Genomic DNA, 11,427 nt, shown 5'->3' on the forward strand with positions numbered 1-11,427 from the left:
TTTAACGAGGAGTCACCGTTAAGACGGCCCCGCTTTCTGCATATGTACGACATGTCGGCACTCACAACGGGGTCGATTGAATAGCCTCAGCTGGAATATAAAGCGAATGAGTTGATGGTCCCTTAGCCACGTGATACCCGAGGCGGGGCACAGCCTCGTTAGACATCAAGAATACTGCGCTGCCAGTTCTCTTCTGTGAGGACCCTGTTAGGATTGTCGACCGAAGTAACTCCCTCTATTTGCTAAAGTCATCCGTTTCCTTACCGACCTCATCCCCGGCGATTCTGCTGCGGCACACCGTCGGGACCATGGACGGGCTCTCGGCAGCTGCGAGCGTTATCGCCGTCGTCCAACTCCTAGACCGTATCGTGACGCTTTGCTACCAATACGGCAAGGCGGTCAAAAATGCGAGATCCGACATCGAGCGCCTGTCTGGGGAGCTTGACAGCCTGAAGACCATTCTCGGAGACACAGAGAAACTTCTCCAAGGCCCGAACCGCGCAAGGCTCGAGACATCGCAGGCCTTTTGCGACACGCTCCAAGAGTGCTTATCGCAGCTTGGTGACTGGGAGAATAAACTAGTAAAGAAACTGGGAACGGGGAAACGGACCAAGTTGAAGGCTCGCCTTGGGCTGCTCGACCTGAAGTGGCCGTTTGAGAGCGGAGATGTCGACCACATTATCCAGATCCAAAACAAATTCCGAGATACGCTTTCCGTGGCCCTCAACATCGACCAGACGTACGTTGCAGTATTTTTGCTAGGAGGCTGGTTGGTTGCTGATATTCCATCGAGCAGACGACTTCTTCTCGACAACTTTGAACGGGTAGACAACGAGGAGCGACGTAGGATTCTGGAATGGGTATCGCCGATACTATACGGGAAGCACCACAATACGGTGAAAGAGGCTCGAACAGCCGGTACATGCGAGTGGTTGTTGCGGCACAAGAAATTCCAGGAATGGGAGCGCACTAGTTCGTCGGTGGTCCTGTGGCTTCAAGGTTCTCGTTAGTATTCTATCTCCGGCTCACTCACTCTGCTCTTGAAATATCTCGGCTAACAGTTTCAGCTGGCGCTGGTAAAACCTTTCTCACATCCAAGGTCATCGACCACATTCGGAGCCTGCTTGAACGATCCCCGAACCAAGAGGGCTTTGCATTCTTCTACTGCAATCGGAACGAGGAAGAACGTCGAAAACCCCTTTCTGTCCTTCGAAGCTATGTCCGCCAACTGTCAACCGCTGCTAGCCACCCCCGAGAGATGCGCAAGAAGCTCCGAGAGCTATGGCATAAAATGACTCTCGAGGGATCGGAGCTCGGCTTCGGAGCCTGCCGAGAGCAGTTGCTGGAGTCGGTAAATCTCTACCAAAGCACCACGCTTGTACTTGACGCGTTGGATGAATGCGACCCGGACTCGCGTCGCGAACTGGTGGACACGATAGAGTTCCTGCTGTCCAAATCCGAGAAGCCACTCAGGATCTTGATCTCCAGCCGCCCGGACCGGGATATCCGAAGCCGATTCCTCGACAAGCCCAACATCGAAATTCGAGCGGGACACAATGAAAACGACATACGGAAATTTGTTGACGAGGAGATTGTCAAGCACGAGGGCTGGGCAGACATGTCTCCGTCGTTGCGGGATGAGATTGTTAAGGCCCTTCTCGACCGCAGTGATGGAATGTAAGTTGCATTGAGAGAATAGTGAGGAACATCGACTAATATGGACTAGGTTTCAGTGGGTATATCTGCAAATCAAGCAGATACTTGAGCTCGAGACGGAGGCCGCTGTACGGGATCGGCTAGGAAAGCTTCCAGCCGATCTTGCGGCCGCCTACGACGAGATATACGGGAAGATCGGAGTTCGAAATAAGCACGACAGGGCCCTCGCGGACCGTGCTTTCAAGTGGGTGATGTGTGCTAGCTACCCACTGGACAGCGAGGAGCTCTTATCCGCGGTACGGCTGGGATCGGATCCAGACGCCTTCGAGTTGTCTTCTGAGATTACGGAGTCCCAGCTGCTTCATCTCTGCAACAATCTGCTCCTCCTCGACTCACAGCGGAAAATTTGGAGGTTCTCCCATCTCTCGGTGGTGGAATACTTCGAACAGAACCACTGGGACCGGCTGCAGGCGCACTGTCACGCAGCCAAAGTATGCCTCAAGATACTCACTGGGTCATATGAGGAGCCGAAAACCCACGGGCCTGACGGGCTCGGTAACAATACGGGCGGCATTTCGGGCGGCGACTTGAGCAAGACGCCTGGCCTGTTTGACCCACATCACCCGCTTCAGATGTATATCCAGCATTACTGGATAATGCACGTACAGGCCTTAGAGGGGCAAGAGCCGGACCCCGTGTTAGCCAACCTGTTAAAAGACTTTCTCGGATCTTTCGAGAAGAGCAGTTTTCAATACCGGCAATGGCATCACCGCGTTTTCTCGGACAAAATCTTTACGCACAAGCTATCCAATTCCCCTTGCCGTTCTGTGGGCGAAAGGGGAAACATATCTCCAACAGAAGCTAGCGTCCTTCTGGCCTGCCGTTTCTCGCTTTATACATTGCTATCAGACTGGTGGGCTGACGCAGAAATCCCTTTGTCGCAAACGAACAACAATGGTGAGAACCTCTTGGTCCTTACTATTAGAGGAGGTTCCCGACCTATCTGTGAGAAACTAGTCAGGCGGGGAATGCAAGTCAACATGCCGCTTCGAACTGGACGTTACGGCAGTGCCCTAATAGCAGCAGCATTCTGGGGGCAGATCGAGATCATCGAGTTCCTAGTCCGGGAGGGTGCAGATATAAATATGCCGGCTCAGGTTGGATACTACGGCAGTGCCCTAATAGCAGCAGCATTCTGGGGGCGGCACGAGATCATCAAGTTCCTAGTCCAGGAGGGTGCAGATATAAATATGCCGGCTCAGGTTGGAAACGACGGCAGTGCCCTAATAGCAGCAGCAGACAGGGGGCAGATCGAGATCATCAAGTTCCTAGTCCAGGAGGGTGCAGATATAAATATGCCGGCTCAGGTTGGAAACGACGGCAGTGCCCTAATAGCAGCAGCACACAGGGGGCAGCTCGAGATCATCGAGTTCCTAGTCCGGGAGGGTGCAGATATAAATATGCCGGCTCAGGTTGGAAACTACGGCAGTGCCCTAATAGCAGCAGCATTCTGGGGGCGGCACGAGATCATCAAGTTCCTAGTCCAGGAGGGTGCAGATATAAATATGCCGGCTCAGGTTGGATACTACGGCAGTGCCCTAATAGCAGCAGCATTCTGGGGGCGGCACGAGATCATCAAGTTCCTAGTCCAGGAAGGTGCAGATATAAATATGCCGGCTCAGGTTGGAAACTACGGCAGTGCCCTAATAGCAGCAGCATTCAGGGGGGAGGTCGAGATCATCGAGTTCCTAGTCCGACAAGGCGCAGATGTCAATATGGTGCTTCAGGTTGGGAGGTACGGTAGCGCCCTTGCTGCTGCTGCTGCGGGGGGCGAGACGGAGATAGTTGAGCACCTGGTCCGGGAAGGTGCGGATATCAATATGCTGCTTCAGGGTGGGAAGTACGGTAGCGCCCTTGTGGCTGCTGCTTATTGGGGAGAGGTACTGTGTGTGGAAAGGTTGATAGAAGCTGGAGCAGAGGTGGATCTCATACTGGAAAACCGACCTTATAGGACTGCTCTACAGGCTTCGCAGATGGACATCACTCAAGATGATATAGACAGCGGAGACTTGAGTCGGGAGAAGGTGGAAATGTTGGACCGGAACAAAGTCATGGTGGCGGAACTGCTACAACACCATGGCGCTATAGATGAGGATTGAGATAGAACCGCTGACGTTGAACACCCGCATTATACTGCATCCCTTCTGCCCCTGATCGCCCGATCCGTAAAGGTTTGATACCAACTTCAGTCACCCTAAGCTCGCGCAAGAGTCACCATGACCGTCCTCGATCATGAGCCCGTCAGAATCTCGCCGGAATCCCAACATGTCCTTCATTCCGTCTCCAGATCCGAGGCTGATTGGGTCGGTAATAACACTTAGGGGCTACTAGCCGCAGTCTCAGCAGCAAAACTAGCTTAGTCATAAGCATTCCGGAGCAAGAGGCGCATACTTAGGCGCCCGACAGCTCTACAGCCAGGACCACAGTTCTCGCTGGACCCTATTACACTAGCCCCAGATCATAGGCCCCAAGGATCCACTAAAACATACCACTACTTCTTAGTTCTAACACTTCTATGCCAATGATGCTTCGCAGCACCCTCAGTTTTGACCTAGTTGGCTAGCAATCTGCGATCGATCTCTATCCTACTCACACATATTCCAAAGTCGTCGCTCATGCAGAGGCAACTGAGCCGCCTGGCCGACCTGGCCGCGCCGTCTGCTCCGTAATCCGTTGTCGATGTTAGAGTTGCTGTTGACTCTCGGCATTTTTGGGATGGTCGTCGCTGTTACTAGTGTTAGAGAAAGAATCACTCTCCCGTCGCTCGACATAACACTTCCTCCCGTCCCGGTATATTTGGGTAGTGCAACTGTACGTTAAAGCAGGATAGTCTTGTTACCTCCTTGCCCTAACTACTTCCCGCCTGTGGTTACGGATTTATCCGGGTTCACCTCGACGACATCAGGCCAGTGTAAGGTTGCGAATTGCCCAGAGGTATGCGTCCGCACGATGCATATCTAGGCGAACAAGCTATCCCAGATGATATTGGCTCGAGTCTGCTATAGTAATGACCTAGGAATCAGATTCTGCGGCGCAATGTTGCAGCGCTGCATGTTGGATCCATCATATCACGGTTGCATCTTCCGTTGCTGAGCTTTGCCGACCCCGCTCAAATCCAGTATCCCACTTGGCTTCTGAGATAAATATCACCTAGTTCATTCAAGATAGATACCGTGGCATCCCAATGATACAAACTATAACCCCAAAGCTTCAGACGTAAACCTCCCATTGACGCCATGCCTACCGTGCAGAATTCGAAACGGATTCCAGGTACGAGAGCAGGAAGTTGCGGTCAGCCGGCGAGATCGGGGTCTGGCTCCCCCGCCGCGACGTCGGCGAGCTGCTCGTTACATTCTCGCCGCGGCCAACAGAAGCGATGGATGCTACGCGGGAGCGAGGAGTGGTCGACTGCGCCTGGTCAAACGGCAGCTCCCTCGCCTTGCCCTTGTCGTCGGCCGTGAACCCCGTCGGCGAAGCATGCTCCCTACCGAACAGCGACAGTAGCTTCTGCCGCTGCTCGGGATTCGAGTCCTGTCGGCGTCGGAGCACGCCCGCCGGCTGCTGTTGATGGAACGGCAGAACGGCATGCCCGCTGGTTGGAGAATGCTGCAAGGGTTGCGTGTATGGGAGCCCAGCCGCTTGGGCAGCCACCTGACCGGCGTAGTTGAGCTGGGGCGATCTCTTGGCGTCTTGTTCCATCTGGTGCAGAAATGAGCGGTCACGGGGAGAGGGCAAGCTAGGGCGGCCTGAGTTCCGGGCGTCATGCCTGGCTGACCCCAAGGGGCTGAGGCGTTGTTGCAAATGATGCATCTGTGTCTGTGCTCCTGTGAAATCTTGGACTTTGCCGGCCTCCGGCTGCTTCGGGCGACTCAAGATCTGGACGGCCCGATACGGGAGTGTGGTTTCGGGGTTCGTCTGTACTGGTACACCGTTGACTTCCGGTGCCGACGCCATCGCGTTGGCCGTGGACGATGTTTTGTAGCCGGGACTGCCAGGCTGCGCACTCCTTGCGAAACCCGGGCCGTCTTGTGCGTTTCGGGGCTTCATAGTGATCTCATTGCTCAATGGAGATCTGGGGCCCGATCGTTTGAACATGTCCAGCAATGCCGATCGGTGCGAATCTGGCAGCTGCGTATGCCTAGGTATGGTGTTGGATACCTCTGGATGCTGCATGGCACGGGGTGATGTCCTCGGCTGCGCGACAGGCGCCATGTGATGTGGCAGAAATTGCGCTGCAGGGTTTGATGATTGTGTGGCCGGCAGGTTAGTCCAAGGAATGTGGTGCTGCTGATGCTGGTTATTCGCCTGTAGAGCCGCACCGTCCTGGCTAGGTTGGCTAGTAGGTTTGCTTTCGTTGTTTGCATTATTCTTGAAAGTATTGAGCAGCGCCATAGCGTGGCCGGTCAATGGAACCGACTTTGCGCTTTGCTGTTGAGGCGCGTAGGCGTCATACCTGTTGCCCGTGAATGTATTTGCACCTCCCTGTTGGGTTTGCGGACCACCTTGACCGGCTTGACCGGCAGTCTCTGGAACAGCTGGAGTGGAGAGTATGCCCCTGGTGAGGCGGGATTGCTGCACCTGCGGCGGCAGCGGCTGAGGGTGTACAAGGACGGGCTCCTTCCGCGGTTGCTGCGCCGCGTTCATGAACGGATTGGGGCCGTAGACCTGAGGCTGCACCTGCGCAGGTACTCGAGTTTGGTTGAAATACCTAGGGGAGACGCTATGCGCCGTGCTGGTTGGAAGGGTAAAGGTTGGGGGCGGTTGAGGGTTGGGATCGGGTAGCCGATGGGTCGAATGGTGATGATGCGGACTCTGAGGTTCAGGAGCGCTGCTGTACGTATGATCAAACGGTGTGTGTGGGAGACGGGTGTCGGGTTGATGGGCCTGCTCAGACGGCGTCAGGGTGGCCTTCTTTTGCAAAATTGCCATCAGTGCTTCTCCCTTGTCCGGGTGTAGCGCAGCGGACGGTGTCATCTGTACGCCCTGTGTCGGCGGCTGGACCTTGAGAAGGCGCTGAAGTTCGAGTGTAGCTCCTTCTAGCGTCTCGATCGCTGGCGTGTCGTTCGAAGGAGCGGCGACGGGTTCTGTCTGGGCCCCAATGTCGTCCTCGGTGAGGGGCTCCTCGACGGGGATCTCGGGCTGGATAGCCGGTTGAGAGTTATTCGCTGCCGCCGCTCGGGCAGCATCTTTCTTCTTCTGCTGGACTACCCATTTCTTCAGTGGCACCAAGAACGGAGCCACCATGTAAAACTTGTTTGCGTTTGATGCGGCGGCGGCGTCATCGTAATTGTTGCTCTTCTTCCGGAAGGCGGGCAGCTCTGAGAGTTTATACCACTGGATCTTGCTAATCTCCTTCCGCGTTTTCGGCTGGAAGACAGTGTCCATCGGGACGTTGCGGAAAACGTATAGTCGAATTTGTTGTTCCCTCATGGAGATCTGAATGTACTTGACTTCGTCGTCCTTGGGCACCAAGCCGGCCGCCCTGATGTCAAAACCAGTCTCTTCATACACTTCGCGAATGGCGCAATCCAGGTGATCCTCGTCCTTATTTATCTTGCCTCGCGGGAAGCTCCAGTTGGCCCCTTTCTTCCAGCCCTTGACGAGCACGGTCGAGTCCATGGCCTCGTTGAGGAGAATGGCGCCTCTGACGGGGACTCGTGTCTTGTACTGGAGGAACTCTTCGAATGCGCGCATGTGGTTCTCGACTGAGAAGGATGCTAGCAGCGGGCAGTGCTGGAATATGCGAAGGCAGAAGCTCCGGAGAGACATGGAGGGCAGCGTAGGGTCCAGAGGACGGATGAAGTCTTCGTAGAACCATTGCGCCTCCTCAACCTGGAAGCAAATACGCGAGACTGTTGAGAGGTCTTCCTTTGGGAGGTTGATGATGAAGCGGACGCAGAGGTCGTCCAACCCTGTGTGCAAGTCAGCGGGCGGCCAAGCAGAGGAATAGCGCGGACTAAGCGGAGGTGTCGAGCAAACATACAATCCTCGAGTGTCATCTTGTGTTCGGCCATGGCGATGCGTTGTATCGAGCATATCCACGTCGTTGGATAATATTGTGATGATTTTATCTCGTTTCTTTTCGTTGCTCCGACTTGCCGGGTTGCTGAGCCGTCGTTCTCGGTCGTTGTCGGTCGCGGTCGGTGGTCCAAGGGCGGGGATCAGCTGCAACGACTTCCCCCACCAGCTTGCGCAAAGACAGCGGTGCTCCGTCAAAGCCCTGTGATAAACAGTTCAATTCGGTGATTTGAGAGAAATGTGAGTGATTTTGGGCAGAGCTGTTTGGGCGCTATCGATGTTCTCTTGCAGGGCAGGGACCGACAGCGACGTGTGCAGACGTGGAAGGTATTCATTTGCCCCACACTCACGGGCTCACGATAACTGCTAGTGGGACGGTTGCACGTGTGGCGCGCCAACTCAACAACCCAAGCATATGGCCCAAGTAAGCTAGGCCTATTTCGGCAATGTTTTGTGGCGCTCTCAGACTTCCTGTTTGGGTCCTAATTGTACCCCCACTACCACGCTCGGGTTGCCATCGGCCAGCTTAGAACGAGAAACAGATACTGCCTTCTCACATTGGCACGTTTCTGTTTTAGTTTGGCTGTTCAACCATTTCCGAGCAAGTGAGGCTATTCTCACATCCGCAACAGGTATGGACGCAAAACCGTCTGATGCATTGTGTATTAGGGGAAACATCGGCATGATCTCCATAAAACAGGAGCGGGCAGGGGAATAATATGCCATCCGCCCGAGGTTCTTCGGGCAATGGCAGGGGGGTGAATGCTCCTCTAGATAACGTGTATATCTTTTGTATCCCCACCACTTGTGTACTTTGTTTCGCTCGCGATGAGGTGTAAGCCTTCTTCGCTGTCCCTAAATAGAGCCGCCCTTCTAAGAAGTGGGCTATCTGAGTATCTGATCTACCGTTCTATACCCGAAAAACGCCGGGTCCCATCCGTGCCCGATGCAATGAACAATGTCTGAATGATCAAGCAGAACTCCGCTCTCCCAATTGTCTGCCTTCGTAATTGTCTGCCTTCGTGATTGGGACGTGGCCGAAACCGACGCACCACAAGAAATCCAATACGCCCCTGCGCAACCACTGAGTCGTTTGCGCCTCTCTCGACAAACTCGTAGACAATAGCAGTATAGAGCACGTCTTTATCAATAGAACGTATAACCCTGTTCACCTCGCTGGACCGCGGGAGCAGCCTCATGGGCACCCGATGGAGTAGCTCCTCGCCAGTAAAGCGCATCCAGCCGAAGCACTGCCGTATACGCGGCATCTGTGTATTCTGCATCAAGCCCGCGGTGCTTTCCAAGGTTGCATTGCGTGCCCGGGCCTCGTTAGAAAAGGCGAACAGGTTGGCCTCGGCCACTTCCCGAGTCTCCGGTGATGGGTCAACTAAAATCGGGCCGAGCGCCGCATTCGCCTCCGACACGGCTGCCTGCATCATCTGGAACAGCGCGGTATTCTGGCACTCCCGCTGTGTGGCGAAGTAGTGTGGAGGCTCGGGAGCTTGAGCATCCCAGAACTAGTGAAGAAAGAGGGCGGTTAGCGTGAGAGAGGCGGGACCCAGGGGATAGGAGAGAGAGAGAGAGAGAGAGAGAGAGCACAAGCGAGAAGGCGAAAACAGAGTCTGCCTGGTAGGAAAGAGGAAGCTTTGTGCGCGACCCACCAGCTTCAAGACAAAAGGTGGACCGCCCTTCTCGAAGCGGATCCTCCAGTTGTACCCGTCTAGCCCGCCGTCAAGCTCACTAATGCTTAAGAAAGGTTTAGGGTCCGAGTTGACGCGCTCAATGAACGTCACAGAGCTTAGATCGTAGGGGCTCGTCGAAGGCGTGGTCTCTGAAAATTTTCCAGGGAGCAGCCGGGATGTGTGCCGTCCATAATGTTGTTATCAAGGAAGGGCTCGCTCATCATCGCAAGGCCTCTCTCCCTAGCGATGGCCCTGGCGTTGCGAGGCAGGCGGCTGGGCTTGTGCGAGCGACGACTAGTGTCTTTGTGTTTCGGCATAGTCAAGGAAGTGGCGATACAAGGAACGATAGAAATAGATAGGGTGATGTGCAATGTTCTGATTGCAAGTAGTGTTTGAGTCCCGAGTGCGTGAGTAGCTTGGGATAATCGGCGCCTTTTGTCTCTGAGACTAATACCGCCCTTGCCCACACGAGCGCGCTTCCGTCTTGGCAAAAGTTCGGCGTTTCTGACCGGCCCCACATGCAACTCAAGAATAAGCCGTGGCTGGATTCCGATGTCCGGGGTCGGTATCCGGGGATCGGCAGTGGCTTCCAGGCCGACTGGTCCTGCGTCTCGGATGCAGCAATAGATGAGGAAAGCGGGTCGTATCTCAACCTCGTCCCAGGCGACACCAAGATCAGCGCCAAATGGTGGCCTGAGCTACATGACGATCCGGCAAGGTTCCACGAATGGCAAAACGCCATTGTCCAAACCGTGTCATACTCGGCGGAGTGGCAAGTCCGGGACGGATTCATCGTTACACACACCGTCCTTGTCGTTTCCTGATTGCGCGCCAGTACACTGGAGCAGGTCTGGCCGCAGGCCGTTCTTCGCGCGACGATGCCGCCGGCAGTAGCCAGTCTTCTTCGGATGTGTCTATGTGGAGCGGCAGTGGCTACCTCAGCCAACCGTTGAGCAGGTTTTATTCGGATAACAATCCGTTGAACTGGGATTTCAACGTGCAGCACAAGATTATTCCTTGGATCGCGCATGGACACCGTCTCACAGCCAATCTTGCCCTGTGGGCCTTGGCCATGATGTCCTTGAATGGCGACAACAATATCGACTACTCGTATCCAGCCCTGAACACCTGGCGCACTGCGTTTCATCAAAGACGTGGCATAAGGCACAACACATCGGGCGCAACCAGGCCGCACGCGACGAACGACACTACGATGCAAGAGCGCACTCCTCAAGCGGCTGCGATCCTTGCGGGGTTTGACGAGGAAAGTGACGATGAGGGCGGCGAGACTGATGGGGATGAAGACGATGGAGAAGATTGGGAAACGGCCTACTTCAGTAGGGCCGGGTCTGCCTTCGGTGGCGACCTGCGTGCCCCACGAGTAGCTCCTTCCGCATCTTCCGCGGGCCCGAAAGATCCTGAGGAGAAGACTGTCAAACTGACGAAGAAGCATGGGAAATATTATTATAAGGACTACAAAGGCAACACGAGGTCCTCGGTCAAAAAGGACTGGGCGAAGGTGGATGGCGGATACTTACTGCGCCGGAAGAAGCACAACTATTTCACGGCGAATCTCCCTTAGACATATGCCATCTCGTCTTGCTCTTTTCCTTCCTTCCCCGGCCCCCACGTCTTGTCCCAACGCTAACCGTATCTTCCTTTGTAGCGCCTCCGTCTTTCCTACTGCTTCTTTCACTTGATCTTTATCTCTGCCTGTTTCCCTCCACCCCTTTCTCGTTACTCCGGCTGCTTCTCTCTCGAAACCTGAGAGGTAGAAAATATTGGCCTAGTTGCTCATTAAATATACTTCCGGCTTACACAATTTTCTTTTTTTTTTTTTTTTTTTCCTCCCTCCGTTTCATCATCGTCGGCTTCGGGATACTCGATCGTTAGTAACTGTCATAAGCCAAATATTGGCGCTAGGCCCCTTTTGGCCATCCAAGATGGCTGCCAGCGCTAAATTTGTGGCGGTGCTGCACAGTACGCCACTAAGCTAGCGAAACAAAGCGGG

At 54.6% G+C, this 11,427-nt stretch overlaps 3 protein-coding genes across 3 annotated transcripts; 2 read left to right on the plus strand and 1 right to left on the minus strand.

Annotated features, from left to right (window-relative positions):
* Positions 1-308: 308 nt before the first annotated feature.
* Positions 309-3,815, plus strand: MFIFM68171_11007 (NACHT domain-containing protein; the record flags this gene model as incomplete). The annotated part of the gene is made up of 4 exons (XM_071066426.1): positions 309-739; positions 797-1,005; positions 1,062-1,677; positions 1,727-3,815. 4 exons carry the CDS (start codon positions 309-311, stop codon positions 3,813-3,815), a joined length of 3,345 nt encoding a protein of 1,114 aa, XP_070922527.1.
* A 1,141-nt stretch (positions 3,816-4,956) lies between these two features.
* DCP2 (mRNA-decapping enzyme subunit 2) lies at positions 4,957-7,730 on the minus strand (the record flags this gene model as incomplete). Its single annotated transcript, XM_071066427.1, has 2 exons — positions 4,957-7,628; positions 7,700-7,730. The coding sequence occupies 2 exons, from the start codon at positions 7,728-7,730 to the stop codon at positions 4,957-4,959; spliced, it is 2,703 nt and encodes a 900-aa protein (XP_070922528.1).
* Positions 7,731-9,934: 2,204 nt separating this feature from the next.
* Positions 9,935-10,998, plus strand: MFIFM68171_11009 (uncharacterized protein; the record flags this gene model as incomplete). Its single annotated transcript, XM_071066428.1, has 2 exons — positions 9,935-10,192; positions 10,252-10,998. The coding sequence occupies 2 exons, from the start codon at positions 9,935-9,937 to the stop codon at positions 10,996-10,998; spliced, it is 1,005 nt and encodes a 334-aa protein (XP_070922529.1).
* Positions 10,999-11,427: the final 429 nt, after the last annotated feature.

The sequence above is a fragment of the Madurella fahalii genome, assembly GCF_045866475.1.
Source record: "Madurella fahalii IFM 68171 DNA, scaffold_6, whole genome shotgun sequence".
Taxonomy (NCBI): Eukaryota; Fungi; Ascomycota; class Sordariomycetes; order Sordariales; genus Madurella; species Madurella fahalii.